The sequence below is a fragment of the Clarias gariepinus genome, chromosome 2 (assembly GCF_024256425.1).
Source record: "Clarias gariepinus isolate MV-2021 ecotype Netherlands chromosome 2, CGAR_prim_01v2, whole genome shotgun sequence".
Lineage (NCBI taxonomy): Eukaryota > Metazoa > Chordata > Actinopteri > Siluriformes > Clariidae > Clarias > Clarias gariepinus.
The window spans coordinates 51,533,079-51,555,197 of NC_071101.1; the positions used below are offsets into that span (position 1 = coordinate 51,533,079).

A 22,119-nucleotide genomic window follows, 5' to 3' on the forward strand; every position below is an offset into this window, starting at 1 on the left:
GCCATCTTTTCTATGTATTGACGCGTCTCCAGAGCCGTCGTTCAGTTATGGTCATGGGCGTTTCGTTTTCCGGCACACGCTGTAGTGGGAGATCAATCATAAAGGGCTGTGCCATCTGACCAATCACAGCAGTGAGGGCTCATGGAAAGGCGGGGTTTAGACAGACTGAATCTTCCAACTGCTTCACACGAGTCGTTTACGAATCATTTAGAAATGGAGTAAAATTTAATCTATTTTTGGAGAAAACTAAAGTGTTTTTTGACTTTGCATACATGTAAACCTGTTTTAAGAGACTCATCAAGCAACATTAGCAACCTTTAAAATGGCATAATTGGGGCACTTTAAGAGAACATGTCACTGTCTCAAAGAGACCAGAGTAGCAAGAATTTACATCAGATCCCAAGGCAGTGACCACTAGGGGAGAACCCATTCCAGAAGCTTACATGCCCAAAGCTTTCATCTACTTTGAGAGCAAAGGCAATGATCCATGAGTTGGCTAACCTTATCATCATCGGTCATTGGTAAGACGTTTACCCTGAGCACATCTGAGATTGTTTCTTGTTTATTAGCAGGCATGCAGCAGCAGGTTCATTTTTAAAGGGGGTGGAATTGGACCTTGAGTCCATGGATGACATCATGTGGTGGACCACGGTTTTCCATGATTGATCAAATTTCCATACCAGTCATTCTTCTGTTGAGATTTTCACCATTGTCATAATGAAGTATTTGTTTTTGTCTGCCCCACCCATTCAGGAACCATGAACTAACATGTTATATGATCATCGGCACATGACACCATTACACACGTGAAACCTGTGCAGAGGAACCAGATTTTATTTTATTTCAGCCATCCTCTGGATATTGTATGATTCTTTTATTTTATAAAGTTACATAATACAAATATTTATGTTACTTCTCTCTTGTTCTGACACATTATTAAAAAAATGCATTGTTTATGTTCCATTTGATTTAACAATGTTACAACCTGATAACTTGACTAGATTATCTATACTCTAGATACTCATTAATGAATTCCTTAATAGCAGTTACAGTAAATTCTACAGTAAAATGAATTGATCTTTACTAAAAGCATTAGTGTAGGTGGTTGAACTGATACAGGTGGGTCACACATGAGTTTTAAGCCCCAGATTGTTAAATCTATACTTGTTAACCCTCTGTTACACGCATGCATACACACGCATACTTTCTCTCTCACACACCCAAAACCAATTGTCAATAATAAAACCCAGTCTGCTCTCTAGACTCCCATCCACAGACAGCTGTATGGGGTTTGAAATCATGATCTCCAGATAATATGGCCTTATGGCCTTAAAATACACTTAATAAAAATCAAACTTTTTGTGAAAGTCTTTCTTAAAACTGTAATGTTGAGGTTAAGTTCTTGTATCGGTACTCATCAGCAAGTACCCAAATGTCTTCCCGTAGTGCATGTCCTTGTGTCATCTTTTCCCCAGGTAAGTGACACACACTCAGACATCTACATGATGTAAAAGAAAAAAAGATTCACCACCAGGCCACCTTTTTCTCCACTGATCTGTAGTCCAGTTTTGATGCTCACATTCCCATTATAGGAGCTTTAGGTGGAGTACACGCAGCTCCATACACAACAAACTGGAATGCGCTGTGTGTTCTGACTCCTTTCTAGCCGAGCTTTCCATCTTTTTTTTTTTTTTTTAGATGCACTGTGTATATAAGGAGGTCGTTCATCTCTTTATCCCTGTGCTGTACTGTTGTTTGTTTCATTCTTCCTCTTATTCCTCCTCTTCCTCCACTCCAACCCTGGGACCACACACAACACAGCTCCTCCAATCAGAGCAGGGATTCCCGCCAGGTAGAAGGCCAAGTGATAACTGCCCAGGCGATCATGGAGAATCCCTGACACACATACACACACACACACACACATAAACACACACACAAAACATACTTAAGTTAAAAATAATACTCTTTAAGTCCTCACATGTGTAGTATTCAAATGTGGAATAGTGATGTGCCGTGAATACTTTCCAGATGCACTGTATTGTATGTACTGACTTAACTTTGTGTGTATGTGTGTGTACTGTACCTGCAATAGGAGGACCCACAGTCATGGGCACAGCCGTCATGCCCAGCACAAAGCCGAGGGCCTGAGAGGCTTTCTCAGAGCCGACGAGCTCGAAGGCGATGGGAGCCATGGTGCTGAAGAAACAGCCATCAGACAGTCCCATCAGCAGACACACAGCGATCAGACCGCCGAACACGTTACACACCGGGATCAGCATCGTCATCACGCCGATCACCATGACGGATATCGCCTGCAGGAGCACAGGGGCATGTGGTCGCTTTAATCATCATCACTATCATTCCTTTATGGCCAGTGGGAAAGCAGCTGACGGCTTCTGTATAACATCACCATAATGACCATATCAAGCCAGAAGGAGCGTGAGGATGTGTTCTTGTCTTTTTTCATGTACACAAAGAATAGGGACCAATGTGACTGTCAAAAATGATCAGAAAGGGAATTTTGCGAAATTGGTACCCTGTAAAATACAACACTGCTGACTTTAAGGATTTTAGTACAGCAGTCAACACCCTGGTAGGCATGCTGGATACTACTAATGCGCACTTTTGCAAATTTGCCCATCAGCTACAGATTTCATTGCGTCTCAAAAGAGGCATAATCACCAGTGACTCATTCAAAAGAACTGCTAGATCAAGGTTAATGGTTGGACACCAAATCTCAGGATATACAGATTTTCGACAGCTACTCCCATCAAGGGGTCACAATAATATACTGTCTGATCTGCATAGAACTTGCCACAGGTTTTACACCAGATGTCCTTTCTGATGCAACCCTCCCATTCTATCCAAGCTTAAGATCAACACTAAGAATGCCTTGCAACCAGTGGCTGAGTATTAAACTGGGGAAGACACAAAGCCTTCCACTGATCGTGTGTGTGTGTGTGTGTGTGTGTGTGTGTGTTACCTGCATTAAGACTTTATACCCTCCAGGGATGTAGTCAGCCACACGGCCAAAGATGAGACGTCCCACACAGGATGCAGCACTGAGACAGACCAGTAACACCGCCTGATTCGCACTGGGAAAATGCCATTCTACATACTCCATCTACACACACACACACACACACACACACACACATATTAAGGAAAGGACAGGAAATAAATGTTCTTTGCAAAGTCTAACATACAAAGAAATCTCTTATCACCTGCTGTACAAGATTGTTGCCAGGCAACTGTGAAACAATCCCCTAATTTAACCCCTAATTTTAGGCTGATACATACGCAAGTTTAGCTGTTAAGTGGTGTTTTATACACAGGGTAAAGACACAATGAGGATGGATAAAAAACCAAACCATCTGGAATGTTACTATACTGTAGTTATTTTGAAAAAGTTTAGAAAAAAAGAAATAAATTCACTTGACACCCCATGGCATTTGGAGCCCTAGGTGATCATGTGGGTCATTTATGACACAGGTAGGCCCTAAATCAGACAGTTTGTTGGTGAGGTAAGCAACAGGGTCAGGGGTAGCTCAATGGTTAAGGCATTAGACTAAGGTTGAAAAAGTCCAATGTTCAAATCTTACAACCACCAAGTTGTACCGGTTGAGCCCTTGAGGCCTTAACCCTTAACTGCTCAGATGAATAATGAGATAAAAATGTATGTGGCTTTGGATAAGGGCATCTGCCCTTAATGTGTAAATGTAATTCCTTAAACTAGTATGCCTTAATGTTTGTAATGAAGATGTGGAAAAAGTTATTAAGAGTTAGCGAACGTTGGGATTTGTTACACAGTATCAATAATAAATAGCTGGGATTATTAACACAGGGTTAGTAATATAAAGTGCCCTGCTCATTCTGCTGCCAACTATTGGGGTGCCCTTCAAGTGATTATGTATGGACCAGATTGGGTCTCTTCCCAAATTTGCTCATGCCCAGGACTACATCCTCATAATCATTGACTATGACACGTTACGCTGAGGTGATCCACCTTGACAAGGCTACGTCTCAGAACGTCACCCATGAGCTGATTCTCCAATGCAACCGAGTGGGAATTCCCAAGGAAATCCTAACTGACTTGCGAACTCCCTTAATCTTTAGGCTGATGTGTAAAATGTGCCAGCTTGCGCAGGTGAAACCAATCAGAACATCCCTATCCCAACCCTAGGCAGATACAGAGAGGTCATAAAGAGTGGTCTCCTGTATATGATCTTCTGTTGATGGCTTCAGCCAGAGAAGCTCAATGGCAAGAAAGTCACGGAGAGGGTTGTGATCAATTGAGTTTTGCCTACCCTCCTGTGAGAAGAAAGGAAGGCTGTGGGCATGAGAGCTTACCACACTTTGGAAAGTGATGGAAGTGATGGAACCACACCACTATGCAGAACTAACAATCTTTTCATCTTTTTCACAATTGATCAAATCTATCAATCCTCTTATATCCATGAACACTATGGACAATTACATGCTCACCTTCCTTCATATATACACTACATGTCGTTTGCTTACATCCTGGACCATTGCACAAAGTCACTTTAATAACTTTGCACACCTACCTTCACAACTACACTACATTTTACAGTTTTACGTTTACATCCTGGACCAGTGCACAAAGACACTTTAATAACCTCTGCACAAAGTCACTTTATTCCATGCATATTTGCACACACAGCACAGTATATTTCAATTTGTACAGTAGATTTCTATTTTTGCACATCATATTTCTATTTCTATTTTTATTTTTAGTTCTATTTTTCCTAGTTTAATTTAATTTTTATTTAATTTCTATCGTATTTCTTTTATTCATATTTATTTCTTATTTGTAAACTTTAATTCTCTTCTAGGGTCAATGGCAGCCGTAAAATGCATTTCACTACATTTCGTACTGTGTATGTTTGTGTATGTGACAAATAAAATTTGAATTTGATTTGAATTTGAAGTGCTGGAGTGCACGCTCTCTATTCTCTGCCTAGGGCCAGAAAAAAAGGAAACCCATAGAGTGAAGCCCACCGCACTACCTGCTGCCCTGAGGAGAGAAGCCATGCAGTGTGTACAATAGCTGAAGCCTCCCCATTATGAGACAGCCAAGTTTGTGACAGCCCGAGGATTCTGGGCCAGCATGCCCAACAGATGGGTCCTCATCCCTCCCAGCTCTCCTGGACATGGGACGTGCAGTCACACAAGTGGGGGCAGTCACTCTTCAGTCATCTAGTGGGGATGCATGGCATTTTCATCAAGGACACACAGTGAAACACTCTGTAACCAAAGGGTTTATGTCTAATCTGCCTGTCCCTCTCTTGCGGTGCAACGCAATAAGAAGACCTGAGATGATCATCTGCCAGCGACCATATGAAGCTCAGAGGCCCAAAGTTGTGCCTTTGAAGCCGAAGTAGCTAAGATGCCAGTAAATTTATCAAGGAAACCACTGGCCACCTCACCAGTTTACCCATTCTCTGTAATCCCATACATTACGGGTATAAATGGACACATCAGAAGTCGGGATTGAAGACATCCTATCTCAGGAGTTTGATGCAGAGAAACATCCAGTTCTGTATGTGAATAGAAAACTCACACCAGTGAAACAAAAATATGCTGCTATTGAGCGAGAGCCCCTTACCATTAAATGGGCTGTAGAGGAAATACTACCTGGTGGGGTGGTGCTTCACCTTGCTAACCCACCATGCTCCCCTGCAGTGGATGGCAAGTGCTAAATACACTAACCTTTGCATCACCCGCTGGACCCTCTCACTGCAGGACTACCCATTTTTGGTCCTGCACATATGACGCCTCCTAACATATGACAACCCCTCACTTGACCAAGAAAAAGAGATCCATTGGCCAGCTCTAATGCATGCACAAAAGGGCTGCCTTAACTTGCTGCAGCTGGCAAAAAATTGTTACTCACCATCCTCGTGTTATCAGCACCTTATAAAAGGACCCCTGAAGGCCAGTCTGGAAAGTAATACATTCTGAGTGCGTGTCTCACTGAGACTGCGTAACATAAGATAAACCTTAATAATCTTAAGCCTTAGTCAGCCCAAGTGTGTGTGTGAGTGTGTGTGTGTGTGAGAGAGAGAGAGAGAGAGAGCTACCAACTGGTGCCACATAACAACTGAATAATTGAAGCATAGGCATGTTTTTGTGCTTTATACCTTAATAGCTTGATCATCTGGAAAATGTACATGGATAATAAAAGCAGGCTGTTAAGTCAGATTTGGTATCATATCATATGACATTTTCTTGCACAACTTTCACCTAATCTTCTGCCACTCCTGATGTCCTCATGCAGTACCACAGTTCATCTCTGGGCACCCTGTCATACGCTTTCTCTAGATCTACAAAGACAATGCAACTCTTTCTGACCTTCTTTGTACTTATCAATCAGCATTCTCAAAGCAAACGTAATCTACTGTGATCTTTCTTGGCATAAAGCCATTCTGCGACAGATTGTCACAGATTGTTTTTTCTCAACACATTCTGGCTCATCATCTTTATGCCTCTGTAGTTGCTACAGTCTGCATTATGGCTGCTAAGCATCTTGTCATGTTTAGATTTTTACACTTTTCTACGCTTTCCCCACATTAGATCTTACTGTACTGTACTAGTCGTCCCTGCACTGTATTCTCTTTACATAATAATAAAAGCCACTTGACAAAGTTGAACTTCTAACAATTGTATAACTGAGTGTACAGTAAGGTGTAGTACTGAGTCCTAATAATGATGGGTTTCTGGGTGTTGGAGTGAAAACAGTGGTGTTGGAGTTCACACTTATGGTTTACTGTATCAGATGAGTGTGAGGTATAAAAACAAGAGGTTATGAGAGTGTGTATGATACACACTGAAAGACCTTTCCGTTTAGAGATGGCGTGGGATTATTAATCAATGAACTAAATAGAAAACAAAAGAAAACTGAAAACACAAAATAAACAGAGCTCCGCAGTCTGCGCGAGACCGGGCGGGGCTCTGGAAACTAAAAATAAAAAACCTAAGATTCTCTCGGGGCCTGTGCACTTACCGAGGATTTATATGAGAGCGAGAGATTGTTTTATTGTACTTTGTACTATTGAGTTAAACTAAGAGCGCACGCTGAACTGGTGCATGTCGCTCTCTTTGTCTCTCTCTCTCTCTCTCTCTCTCTCTATCTATCTATCTATCTATCTATTCTTTTCTTTGCTTGCTTACTATGTCTTGTTTTGACTTTTTTTGGTTTGTTTTTGGCTCTGATACCTTACCGGTGCTACCTAATGATCGCAGAAGTGCGGAGGTATCAGGACCCTTAAATAGACACGCTGCCAGGTGCGGCGCATCCAGGCTGATTGCCTGATAGCCGGGCAACTGCGAGTATAAATAGCCACATACAGCTCTGCCTGTACGGAACTCCGTGGGGAAGAAGCCACCAGATTTGCCGGGTCTGAACAGTCCAGAGTATTTTTGCGCAGCTCTGCCGCTTGTGAAACCCACTTCGTTACAGGAACAGAGAAACTTGCTTAATTTGGGAAATAATCATAACCAAATCAGAGGCAGAGGGAAACAATAAGAAAGAAGCAAAACAAGACACACATGCACACACACACACACACACTGACCAGGTGGACATAGGGGACGTAGTATCCAAACAGTGCGCCTGGAATTCCGAAGGCCCAGATCCTGTAACTCAGATTCCTCCAGATCTGGACGTTACAGATCCTCTTTAACGAGACTTTCTTTGACTCCAGCCTTTGAGGGAGGCGGGGCTTGTAGGTGAATCCAGCCAGCACGAGCACGAACATGAGGATGGAGAGGACACGGAGGGTGTTGTGCAGGCCGAGGCTCTCCAGCAGAGATGGAAGTAAGAGGGACAGAGACACGGTAAAGATGCTGCTCCCTGCCATCACGACACCATTCACCAAACCCAAACGCTTCTGGGATCACAGAATTAATCATCATATTATTCATTATACATTATTAACATATTCAAATTAAAATGTTATTTGTCACATATACAGTCATACACAATACGACAGCAGTGAAATGCTTAAATGACCACCTGTGACCTTAAAAAATGATTATTAATAGAAAATAAAAATGGAATAAAATAAGAAATAAAATATAGAAAATAACTTTAGCTAAGGAAAAATATATCCATAGAAGAATAAACAAAATAAAAAATGTATATTTGCATGGGGAGTGTGCAAAAATGGATGAAAGTTTTTGTGTGCAATGAGCAAAAATTAAATAGAAATATTTGTAAATGTTCATTAATGTGCAGGTGTGTAATGTCCATGGTGTCTATGAATATTCACCAAAATGAGTGCAACAAAAAACAAATGTCTATAACTGTGTAATGTGCAAAAAAGGTTTAGTCCTGTGTGTTCTGATTTAGAGACCGTATCGCCTGTCACTTTGTGTTGGCCCTCAGGAAGTGGAATCGCTTTCCTTACTGCAACAGAGAACACAGTCCATGGTTTGGGGTGGCTGAGGTCCTTCACTAACTTCCTGGCCTTGGTCCAGCACCGCTTTCTGTAGATTGAGTGCAGGTCAGGGAGCTCGGTGCAGATGATGCGCTCAGCTGATCACACAATCCTCTGTAGAGCTCGTCTGTCTTGCATAGTGCTGTTTCCTGAACCAGGTCCTGATGCTTCCTGTCAGGATTCTTTTTATGGTGCAGGAGTAGAGGTTCCTGAGCACCCAGGAGGGCAGTCTAAAATATCTCAAGCGTCTGAGGGTAGAGATGCTGCTGGGCCTTTTTCACCACAGTGTGACAGGATCATGACAGGTTCTGCATGATGTGAACACAGAGGTATTTAAAGCTGTTCACTCTCTCCACTGGGCTCCTGTTAATGACTGTGGTCTGGTAGTTCATCTCCTGCTTAGTACTTAAGTTCACTATCAATTTATTTGTCTTGCCCACAACAACGGTGTCATCAGCAAATTTGATGATAGTGGTGGAGTTCGTAGTGGCCACGCACTCATATGTGAACAATGAGTACAGCAGTGGGATCAGAACACAACCTGGGGGGCCTGAGTGTGAGGGAAGCTGAGACATGTCCGCCCATCCTTACTGCCTGTGGTCTGCCAGTTAGGAAATTGAAGATCCACTGACACAGAGATGGGCTGGGTCCCAGGTTCTCTAGCTTGATGGTGAGTGTGGAGGAAATCATGGTATTAAATGCTGAACTGTAGTTGACAAAGAACATTTTACTATATTTCCCCTTGCTAATATCCAGGTGCGTGAGAGATGTGTGGAGGAGGTAAGAGACTGCATCGTCCGTAGAGAAGATTAGACGGTAAGCCACCTGTAAAGGGTCAAGTGTGTCAAGTAGTGAAGAAACTATTTCTCTGACCAGCCGCTCAAAGCACTTTTGAGGTCTGGGCTACGGAGCGATAATTGTTGATGGACAGAAACCATGGTGGACTTAAAGCATGTGGGGATTACCAACTGGAATAAGGAGAGGTTGAATATCTCTGTGAACACAGATGTTAGCTGGTCTGCGCAGTCTTTGAGGACAAAATTATAAGACTGTTCCTGATGAGCAAGCCGAGGATGATGGTGACAGTGGCAAAGAAAAACTTCCTGAGATGGTAATAGGAAGAAACCTTGAGAGGAACCAGACTCAACAGGAAACCCATCCTCATTTAAGTAAAATGGATAGCAGGGATTGATCTGCATTATATTGTGTGACACTGGAAGTTCGGTATAACAGGAGATGTATTTAAGTAAAAAAATTTAGTCCAGTTTGGTATTGGAGACTTAGGTAGACTGTCACAAGTCCTCAGAGAACAGCTGTCTGCATCAGCCGAGGACAGGACCGTCTTCATGGAAAATTGGAACCTCCCCCAGTCACCACACGCATCCCAGGCAGACCACATGGGGCATCCATGAAATGACATCTCCAACGGAAAGCAGGACACCAGGATGAGTCAGACAGCTCCAGGGGGCAGGGGGGTCTGGATAACTTTATAGTCTGTTATTGTCCTTAATGCCTGCCACAGGTTTCTAGAGTCACAGTTCCTGTTGAAGCTGTGACTCTAGTTTCCTCCCGTAGCACTGCTTGGCCTCCTTCACCACTTTTCGGATGTTATATGACGCAGCCTTGTATAAGTCCATGTCACCCGACGCAAGTCCCACATTATAGGCAGTGGTGTGAGATCTCAGATCGTCGTGGATAGTTTTATCCACCCATGACTTCTGATTGGGAAGCGTTCTGATGGTCAGTACCATCCACTAGTTTCCTGACAAATCTCACAACCGCTTCTGTAAACATGTTGATGTCATCAGAGCTGTGTCGGAACATGTCCGAGTCTGCGTCATCGAGTGCATCCTGTAGAGTGGCTACCAACTGGTCCCTCCAGCACGCGACCGCCCCCTGAACCAGAACTTCCTGTTTAAGCCTTTGTTTGTATTTTGACATGAGGAAGATGGTGGCATGGCCTGATTTCCCAAACGGCGGATGAGATGTGCCTTGTAGCCATCCTTGACTGTTATATAACAATGATCCAATGTCCTTTCGCCCCTGGTGGGTCAGGTTAGATGCTGATAAAAGTTTCCCTGATTCCAAGGTTTCTATTCATGAGGTGAACCGAAAATAGCATGGCCGGCCGGATGCTGTGGTCCAGCACCACTGGGTTCAGCCATGTCTCAGTGAAACAGAGGAGATTGACATCCTGAATGTCTCCCTGGAATTTTTCTCTGGCCCTGAGGTGATTGAGCTTGTTTTTTCAATGACTGGACATTGGATCCGGGAGTTAAATTGTGCCGATCTCACCAGTGCCGTCTTTGGACATATCTATTTATTATTTATTAATGTTATGAAACATAAATATTGATTAGTAATAACTGACTAAACAAACCTTAAAGTAATGTCCAAGGATGATGAGGCTCGGCTGATATGCGAACGAACAGCCACATGCAAATACCACGCTGTATGTGAAGTATATAGCACCCAGAGACCTGCACACACAAACACACACACACACACACACAAACACTTAGTCTACTAACAATCTGCATAAGTAAATCACTCAGTCCCAGCCCAAACAATAAACACGATAACCTAAATCTTAAGTACCCTAAATTTTACCAAAAGAAAAAAATATAGAGACAGGGACAGATTTTAGTAATTGAGGGTTGTAGTCCTACATTGAAAAATGTACTTCTACTTGGTGAAAGTGTGAGCAAATTGTGAATTAATTGCCTGCTTTAACACTCACTATGACATCAACAGCTGTAAGATTTGTTTGAACATTCTAAAAATGTGTTTCAAGAGTTTGCAAAGTGTGTGTGTGTGTGTGTGTGTGTGTGTGTGTGTGTCTTACTGAACAAATGAACTGGCAAAGAGGCCAACAAGCCCAACCACAGCCCCAACAACTGCCGTGATCCTGCAGCCGAACACATCTGTAAACACACTGACGACTGGAGAGCAGAAATGTACCATCCCCATGGACAGAGAGCCCACCCATGCTGAGAGTGAAATAATGACAGCAAGAAAAGGAGATAAAGAGAAAGAGAGAGAGAAAGATTTTTGCATCAGAAAAAGAACTTTATAATTCCGAAAAACAGTCCCATACGTTACTATGGCAGCAATCAAATTACATGGTGATTAACATCACATCAGGTCCATTATACATCCTGTGGGTGAATGAAATGTGGGCTCGTTATCCAAAACACTCAGAAATCAAAGCACATTTCCCATAAGAAATAATGGAAATTCAAATTATTTGTTCTACAGCCCAAAAAAATAAATACATAAAATAATTAACACAAAATATAAAGTAAAAATAAAACAAATTAACCTGCATGTTACCTTAAAAAAAGGAAAAATAAATCCCGACAGATAAGTATTTCCATTTATGTGCACAGGCGCTGTGCGTGTGTGTTTTTCTCTCTCCTGCGCTGCTGTGTATGTGTTATGTGTGTGCGCGGGTGTAATTTGACACCGTGCCGGTTGTGCGTGAGTGAAGCACCCCCTCTGTTTCACACACACACACACACACACGCACACAAACACATTAAAGCCGAGAGAGAGAGATTTTGTGTGTGACCTGCGCAGTGTCGAATTACATGCACACACACATAACACACACACTCTGCAGCATGATACTCGGAGCTCGTAAACCACAACAACGCTCGTTTTTTTACGTCAAAATTTATTAAAAATCTTTGCTCGTCTTGCGGAACACTCGTAAACCACTTTACTTGTAATCCGAGGTTCCACTGTGTTACGGATGACTTCTGAAAGAGAATTCCAGAGATGAGAAGTGGTATGTCTAAAGGCCCTTGATCTTTAAGTGGGAAGGGGGTGTACAGAGGGACTTTGAGAAAGGCAAAAAAGAGAAAATAGATGGTGTGAAAAACTGAATGATCTCTAATAGATAAGGAGGAGAGACATTATGAAGTGCTTTAAAAGTGAGAAGGAGAATTTAAAACTCTATACAGTATTTGATTGGGAGCCAGTGGAGTTGTTGAAGGGTGGGAGTGATATAAAGCATAATGGGAATGCAGGTTATGATTAAGCTAAATTCTGGATACATTTATGGGCAGATTTTTGTGGTCTTTGTGGTAGACCAGTTAACAGTCAATTACAGTTATCAATGTAGGAGTTAACCAATTAATGTTTGAGTGTGTCAGCGGTTTGTGGGGCAAGGAATGGGAGAAGACAAGACATGTTACAGAGCCGCCAGTAGGATGACTTGCAGACACTATTAATATGAGAATGGGGACAAAACGTGAATAATCAACATTAAATGTAGATCAGACACTGTCTTGGTTGATTGCCACAAGCACACACACATGAAACTGAAAAAAAAAAATTACTCTCCCAAGCCACCACACCTTGGCATATCTCCAACAAGGACTAAATCACCAACAGAAACTGGGCAGGACACTGCAATCCCCAACTCTTTGGTGATTGAGGAGAGACCACAAGCAGGGTGTATGATCAAAGCCCGATCAAGCTACAGTATTATTGCCTTTGGTCTGGTAGGAGACACATATTAGATAATACACACACACACACACAGGGTTTGGGATCACATCTCGTGGGAACTCATAGGCTCTTTAAAAAGAGGCGCTTGTGGTTTAAAACAAATACCCCAAGCATTATCATCCTTTCCAATTAGATAGGCCCCTGAGGGTTTAATATACTTGGGAAGTAAACAAGCTTCAGCAGCGAGAGTCCTCACTAGAACCAGAAGATACGAGCACATCACCCCTATCTTATCTTCACTGCATTGGCTCCCTGTGAAATTTTGCATTGATTTGTCGCATTGATTTTTTTTCATCTCTTTAATCTGGCATACACGTAACTCATCCCATAACTTCATACTCCAGTACATCTATCCTGAATGGCAACTACGCTAATTCTCTCCATCTGTTCTGTATTTTTCTACCCATCCCGAGGCATCTGGAGATTGTGCCAGCTTCAGTAGACAAAGGCCAACCCTGCGAGGATCCTGAGGCATCCAGAGAAGGACCAGCTCCAGCTGGATTCTGCCTTATTATGATTGAAGCTACACATCCTGCTCCTGTGCTCCCAGTGATCCAGACCCCATCTGCCCTCTGCACCTACTGACTCCCTGTGCTGAACTGGACTTCATGTTAATTTAAAGAATTTCTGTTATATTGTACTCTCAGCTGCATAACACACATGGTGTTATATCATCTCTATCTGTTATCACCCAGATGAGGATGGGTTCCCTGTGGAGTCTGGTTCCTCTCAAGGTTTCTTCCTATTACCATCTCAGGGAGTTTTTCCTTGCCACTGTCGTCCTCGGCTTGTTCACCAGGGACAAACTGACCATTTTTGATTCATACAAATTCACATTTCATACAAACTTAAATAATTATTTTGATTGTGTATGACAATTGTTAAAAGCGCTATACAAATAAAATTAAATTGAAATTGAATTGAATTGAATTTAAGTAATGTTACCCCCTCCTTTGACCAAATGTATAATGTCAATTTTCTCAATTTTTTTATGTATCCGGATCCATTAAAAAGTTGAAATGTCCTCCCCATTTCTTGGTTGGGTCTGATCTCCCTTCTGAAAATTAATATTCTTTCAAGACTACTTTATCCCATTTATATGACTTCAATAATATTTACTCATAAAACGATTAGAAAGTTGAATGGTTGGTTTAGCTCTTTTATATGGGCAAAAAAAAGCACGTATAAAAAATGTCAACCTTAATGCTTTCATCTTCGGTGGGAGGTCTTGACCTTACTGGACATCCGGAAACATCAATATAAGTATTCATTTACATAATATCTCTGACTGGGTACACAGAGGACCCAAAAAAGTATGGTTTAACGTTGAAAGTTCGCTTAGTAAACTTCCTTTGGTAAATTTGCTTTTTATTAAAAAGTTTAAATCTTGTAGTAACCCCATCACAATAAGTGCTATCAAGGCATGGCAGGTCATCAGGCGTTTGGAGGGCCGACCCAGACTCACCTCAAGAGTCTGGGTCTCCTCAACTTTTACTCAACTTTTACTCCCATTAGTGACAACTATGACTTTCTGCCGGGAATTGTGGACGCAAGTTTTCGAGTTTTCGGCACATAAAGGTCTCACCACTCTGCATGATATGTTTGAGGGGAACACTCTAATGTCTTTCGACCAATTAGTCGTAAAGTACAGTATTCCACCACAAGATTTTTTTCGTTATCTACAACTACACCTCAGATGCTTGAGAGACTTTAGACCGCCCTCCAAGGTGCTCAGGAACTTTTACTCCTGCACCATAGAGAGCATCCTGATGGGAAACATCTCAACCTGGTTGGGGAACAGCACCATGCAGGACAGACGAGCTCTACAGAGGGTGGTGAGATCAGCTGAGCGCATCATCCGCACCGAGCTCCCTGACCTGCACTCGATCTACAGCAGGCGGTGCTGGACCAAGGCCAGGAAGATGGTGAAGGACCTCAGCCATCCCAACAATGGACTGTTCACTCTGTTGAGGTCAGGAAAACGATTCTGCTCCCTGAAGACCAACACAGAGAGACTGAGGAGGAGCTTCTTCCCGCAGGCGATACAGTCTTTTAATCAGTACACCACACAGTACTGATCCATTTTGCACATCCACACACATGGTTTTTGCACTCACTGTGGACATTCTGGACATTCACTTACACTAATGTCCACTGCACAACTACACATTTGTGGACACTAGTTAAATTACCCAATTACTCTATCACAAGTCACTTTAAATATGTCAATTTTAAGCATATTTATACACCCCCTGGACGTTCTGTCACCCGGATGCACAGGTCACTTTAAACACTTTAAATATGTGGCATTTCCATTTATATTCAATTTATATTCAACTTCATTCCCACAAAATTCCATAAAATCTATATCTCTGTATATTTTATTTTATTCTTACTTAGTCAAATTTACCTTTTGGATTTATTTCCTATTCATTGTCTATATTTTAAGGTCACGGGCAGTTGTCCAAGCATTTCACTGCCTATCATACTGTGTATGACTGTGTATGTGACAAATAAAATTTGAATTTGAATTTGAATTAAGAGACTTTGTGAAAAAGGACACTACGTCACCGTTCACAAACCAGGACATTTCAGCTGTGGAAAGACAGCTTTTTTCACAAATGAAAAGCTTTACAAGCTCTTTTTTACAAGATTCTCAAGGAATGTGGTTTTTAAAACACAGACATTTTGAAAAATAAATGGCAAAAGCTCACAGAGCTCACATCTCTCCATCACTGGAGCATGTGTTTAAAAATGACTCTAATGATGCCTGAAATGTAAAACAGAGGAAGATCTTGCTCACTGTCTCTGGTTTTGTAGGGAAATTAAAACATTTGGGATTATGGTTGAGCGAGAACTTAGTGGTATTTTGTCTATTAATTTTGGCTGTGATCCAAAACACTTGTTGCTTGGAATATGTGTCGATGTGGTCTTAGACAAACATAAAAGGATATTGCAAGTTTCTAACATTTGGTGCAAGAAAATGTATTCTTCTGAACTGGTTAAAGGATAAAGCCCCTTCTAGGGCATTGTGGCACAGGGTTATTCTGGAATACTGTATGTCTCATTGGATTTCTTAACCTGTGCTGTTAATAGGAAACATGCCATATTTCATAAAAGGTGGGACCCTTTCTTGAGATTTATGGGTTAAGATGTATCCTCTATTTTTATTAGAGGTTTTGTTTAATAGATGTTTTTACAAAAAAAAATGAAAAGGGGGGGGGGGGGGGCGGGGAATGCAGTACAAATATGTAAAGCATCTTGATTGCGTGTCTTTCATTTCTCTCTTACACGTGTTTACTGAAGTGGTGAGCCATAATAGTTTGTGTGTGTGTGTGTGTGTGTGCGTGTGTGTGTGTTTGGTTTGTAATTTTTTGTAAAATGTTAAAAAATTTATAAATACATTATTTAAAGAAAAAAGAGGCGCTTGGGGATGATGTGGTTAGAGGCAACAATGCTGTGTTGACATTTTTTTAGTTTGTCCAGAGTTTTGCCCAGTGAGGTAGCTTCATCCATCTGAATTTGAGAATTTATTCAGCTACCAAATTTGAGAATTTTTTGTTTTTGTTTTCCTGTAGTGCACAGCTTTATGAAAAAAACAAACAAATCTGTATCCCATCATGTACCTGAAGTGCCAAATCTCACATCTCCAAAGATTTTAACTATTTCAAAGTTTCAGTGCTTTTCTTCTTTTTTTTTTATAGAAGTTGTCTTTTGTGGGAAATATCTGACTGACATCACTTCTGCTTAAAGTCCACAGGTGGATGACAAAAAATTCTCATTTGAAAATAAAACAATAATCAACAAACTATCCCACTAATGGTGTTAAGAAGGTTACAGTAGTGGATTCCTGAGGTAACTGTGGGCTGTAACTTTGAGAAACATGAATGAGGAAAAATCTAATTGAAGAAATCAGTAACATAATAATTATCGCTTAATGAACAATTAAACAGAGTTACAACGCATATGTGACACCACTGGCACAGCTCAAGAGCCACAGAGCAGCTTATCTTATGTAGCGAAACTTATTTTAAGAATGTTCAGGCTGAGGTAAATCTGAGGTAATACCTGTCCTGAAGCGCAGGTCTTCATCGTCCTCAGAGCCGAACTCCTTCAGCAGGGACACGAATAAGATCCCGAAGGTGTTTTGGATTCCAAACACTGACCCAATGCACCACATGGAGGCGAGCATGACCACCCAGCCCCAGCCGCCCTCGGGGTGTTCAAACTCGGGATGTGTCTCCACTGAGGCCTGCTGGCTCCCATCATCTCCGCCGTTCTCGCTTTTCACCACCCCGACCTCAGTGAACTGCATCTCACTAGGGTTCACCTCAGGTTCCCCTTCTTCAGTAAAGTTCAGCTTCTCGGGTGTTAATGTGGACTTGGTGTCCTCATCAGTTTCAGGTTTATAGGTTTTGTCTTGGGTAATAATGAAGATCTCCTTCATGGTTTTTCTGTTAATTGTATATAAAAGTAATGAGGCTGCACTCACACTATCCCTACGGCAGAGCTCAGGATTCGAAGCTGAAAAAAAATAAATAAATAAATAAAAATTACTTAAGATTAAAACAACTCCTGGCCTGGAGTTATCACAGACATGTGGATTTTGTTTTGTGATTATTTGACAAAACCACTCCCTGACATTACTGCTGCAACAAACCCAAAGCCCTTGACATACTGGGTTGAGTTTTTTTTGTTTGTTTGTTTTTGTTTGTGTTCCTAATAATCCTTTAGGTGAGTGTATTCTAACAATGATGAAGTGGACAACCTGTTAATTAGTCTAGATTATCTGTTCTAGCTATCACTAGATACTCATTTATGTATTCTTTTACATTATGCAGCCCCATATGCAACAAACTGCAATGCACTATATGCTTTGAATCCTTTATATCAGAGTCAGCATTCATTTGTCAATAGGGCTACAGTAGCTCTCATATTGGAACGAAATTCATGGGTCAGCCTTTTCATGCTGTAAGCCATAATCATCCAAATTAAAATTCACATTTTGAATTAAATTACAAAAGAAATCCACAATATTCTTATTTTTTGGTATGCACTGTATATATAAGGAAATCTTTTAGCTCTTTACTTCTATGCCATACTGTTGTCGGTTTCATTCTTCTCTAGGTCCTCCTTTTCCTCCACTCCAACCATGGGATCGCACAAAACACAGGTCCACCAATCACAGCAGAGATGTCAGCCAGGTAGAATGCCAGGTCATAATTGCCAAGGCGATCATGCAGGATCCCTGACAACCACACACACAAAGTTAAAAATAAGACTGTGCTGGATTAAGTGCTATTCTATGTGCTGCTCATTAATGATATCTTTTTCAATACTCACCATTTTTTCACTCAGATATTATTATGTTAGAGTTAAATATAACACTAGAGGGTACCGGCGTCTCTGTCTGTGTTAAGATTCTCACGTCTGCATGCTACCATTACCTGCAAATGAAGTTTGTGATCAACTCGCTGCCACTCCTTACGCTGCTCCAATGTTTCTGCAGATATATTATTACCTCACAGTACGACATAAAAAGGTGATGATGACGCTGCTTCCTGTTACATGGTGAGGGACTCCTGCTACACCGGCTCAAACACCTATAGTGGGCCCTGTGCTTACTGACCAGCACCAGGGCCACCCCTGGTGCCCTGTGCTGTCCACAGATGAGACCAGGTTCAACCTGAACATAAGTGACAGAAATGAAAGGCTGGAGAAGTCTGGAGAAGCCATGGAGAATTTTATGCTGTCTGTAACATTGTTCAGCATGACCGGGTTGGTGGTACCTCAATGATGGTCTGGGGAGGCATACTCATGGAGAGAGACACACAGATCTATATATGCTAGAAAACTGCATCCTGACTGCCACTAGTTACAGGGATGAAATCCTCGGACACGTCTTTGGACTACGATGGTGCAGTTCTCCCAGGACTGCCGCTTCAGGTCGCATCCTTTGTTTTCCCTCAGGATCTCACTCAGCCAGCATGAATCCAGGGTTAAAAACATTAAATTGTGAGTACAGTGTAAACCAATAGAAATAAGGGTGTTTCTATCATACATAATGTACTGTATCCCCCCCCCTCCATTACCTGGGACAAAATAACCCCTGTCCAACATGTGAAAAATGTCAGGAAAAAGCATTGTGTGGGTAGAAAAGTAATTTAAAAAAAATCATCATACCAGCCAGATACAGCAGGGACAAAACATAATAAGACAGAACAACATTCCCCCAAGACCATAGTAGTACATAATCAACACTGAACAACAAGAGATCACACAAATCTAACTTAAAATATGAACACAAGTCTCCAAAAAAATCATGAGTGCAGGCGTAAGAGAGTACAATTCCACCACAAAACACAAGAACCTTGGGCACGGCAAAGGATAATAAAGTGCTAATCAGTACATAGTTCTAGTGCAAAGAAAAAGAGCTATTGCAATATAATACTAATGTGGTAAGATTAAACAATACGTGCTGCTTGACAGTCATATTACAGGTGAAACAGTCCTTTGTACGAATACAGCACAATAATTTGTTTTTGCAGACAGCTCAAGAGAGATGTAGTGTTTTAGTTAGATCTAGTTCATTGACCCCCACTGAAATCGCCCTTTAAGGGGCCATATCGAACGGGGTCCTGGAATGAGGACAAAGCATGCATAATCAAAACCGGATGTAGATTAGACACATCTTGGTTGATTGCCTCAAGCCCACACACATGAACCTCGAAGAGCCTTTTACTTTGCCATACCACCACACGTGGCTTACCACCAACACAGACTAAATAACCAGCTGACACTGGACAGGGCACTGCAACCCTCGTTGCAATCCTGGTAATCAAGAAGTGATCACAAGCAGGTCTAAGGAAGGATGCTTGAGACTGGACCATGGTGTGTGTGAGATGTCAGATACACACTGTCATACTAAAATGTCCTTAGCACCTGTTTTGACAACTGTAAAAGCTTTTAGTAGGACATGGTAAAACACAGACTCTTGAAGACAGAAGTGATCTTTTATTTGAATGAAAGGGGAATTGCACGCATACACAAAAACAAACAAACACAAACAAAGTGTAAGGCAGTGCTCAGTGAGTGAGGGCGCTGTGCAGAAGATGCAGCCTTGTGAGCAGGATCTGCTGTCAGGGGTAGTCTGCAGGCCAAGTCAGACAAAGCAGAAGGTGAGCAAGCCGAGGAGACAGTGAAGCCAGAGTGCTGGCCTTTTCTCAGCAGTGTGTTCTAAGCCGTGGGGATCTTGGAGCAGTCGGCATCAATGAGTAGAGATGATAAATCCTCCTCACCTGATCAGAGTCACTGCACCCCTTTTTAAGGAGTGGATATGGCTGATCTACTACGAGCCTCATTGAGTTATGGCACCCCGCTCCTCCTATGGATGTACAGGAGCTGTTCATGGTGCTGAATGCACGCTGATCGCTTTTTGTCTTGATTGGGCAAGAAGTTAGCAGATTGTGAGGTGCTCTGGCTGTAGGCTCAGCTCATACACATCTAAAGCAGTTATTGTTAATGAAACTATCACAGATCAGGAGTTTGATATATGTTTAACTCAAAGTTGGATTGAAGAAAATGGGTATGTAGCTCTTAATCACCTCATCTGGGTGATAACGGATAACAGGGATTGATCTGCACTTATACTGTGTGTTAGGAAGCTGGAAGTTCAGTATAACAGGAGATTCAGGCTTTGAAACCAGGCAGTGTTTAAGTTAATATGGAGTCCAGTTCATTATTGGAGGCTCAGGTAAACTGTAGGAAATTCTAATCATGAACTATCGAGCAACCGAAGTCACAAGTCCTCAGAGAACAGCTGTCTGCATCAGCCGAGGACAGGACCGTCTTCATGGTAAAGTGGAACCGTCACCAATTACCACACGGGGCATCCATGCAACGAGATCTCCAACCAGAAGAGGGACACCAGGACGAGTCAGTCCAAAGTTTCAGTGTGATCAGAAAACTTGCTTCTAGCTGTATGTGGCCCTAGGACTAGAACCTGTATCTTATCAGGATTTAGCATAAGGAAGTTAATTAACATCCAGTCTCTTATGTCCTGCACACATTGACCAACTTTGTATAATTTTATGGCCATAGGGACAAAAGATCTTTTGTGGCTTTCTGATTACCACCAAGTGTTCTACAGAGTGCCACACAAACATAGTTACACAACCCTGATCAGAGGCCAATAGGAGGTCATTTACTACTTTAACGAGCACTGTCTCTGTACTGTGATGAGGCCTAAATCCTGACTGATACAGTTCATGTATGCCATTTCTATGTATATATGAGCATAGCTGCTCCGCTACTATCTTTTCCAGAATCTTAGAGATAAAGGGGAGGTATATGATATTGGCCTGTAACTGGACAGCTGACAGGGGTCGAGGTCAGGTTTCTTAATTATTGGTTTGATAACTGCTAATTTAAAAGATTTTGGAACATATCCAATGCTGAGTGAAGAATTAATTATTCTCAACAGGGGTTCTGTTATTGCTGGTACTATCTGTTTAAGAAAATGTGTCGGTACAGGATCTAATATACAGGTTGATGAATTTGAAGAAGAGATGAGTGAAATTAGTTCATTCTCTTCAAGGGGAGTAAAGTATTCTAGGTTCTGGTCTGACATGGCTAGATTAACATCTGCATCAATTTCATTGTTCGGTTTCAAAACCTCAATTTTATGCATAATATTTACAATTTTATTATTAAAAAAGTTCATGAAGTCCTCACTATTGCATGATGTTGTTGTGGAGATTTCTGCAGTGGTCTTATTTCTGGTTAATTTGGCTACAGCATTAAATAAGAATCTAGGATTATTTTTGTTATTTTCTATAAGAGTGGAGAGATATGTTGATCTAGCTACACTAAGAGCTTTTCTATAGTTCAGGATGCTCTCCTTCCATGCTATTTGAAATACTAGTAATTTGTGTGCGCGTGTGATCGTTATACCAGAGAGCAAGTTTCTTATCTCTAATAATTTTTCTTTTGACTGGAGCTACATTATCTAAGGTATAGCGAAATGTCGACTCTAAATATTCAGTCGCCTGATCGAGTTCTGTGGGGTCAGACGGTGATCTAATCGAAGTTGGGAACTCTGGGAGATTACTGATAAAACTCTGACACTTACTATGACACA

At 41.6% G+C, this 22,119-nt stretch overlaps 1 protein-coding gene across 1 annotated transcript; it reads right to left on the minus strand.

Moving 5' to 3' along the window:
- Positions 1 to 957: 957 nt before the first annotated feature.
- On the minus strand, positions 958 to 17,427 carry LOC128541671 (monocarboxylate transporter 10-like). Its single transcript, XM_053512200.1, has 7 exons — positions 17,049 to 17,427; positions 11,311 to 11,455; positions 10,846 to 10,945; positions 7,602 to 7,916; positions 2,987 to 3,127; positions 2,087 to 2,315; positions 958 to 1,896 (listed from the first exon to the last, which is right to left on the minus strand). Exons 1-7 carry the CDS (start codon positions 17,425 to 17,427, stop codon positions 1,733 to 1,735), a joined length of 1,473 nt encoding a protein of 490 aa, XP_053368175.1. The 3' UTR covers positions 958 to 1,732.
- Between the last annotated feature and the right edge of the window lie 4,692 nt (positions 17,428 to 22,119).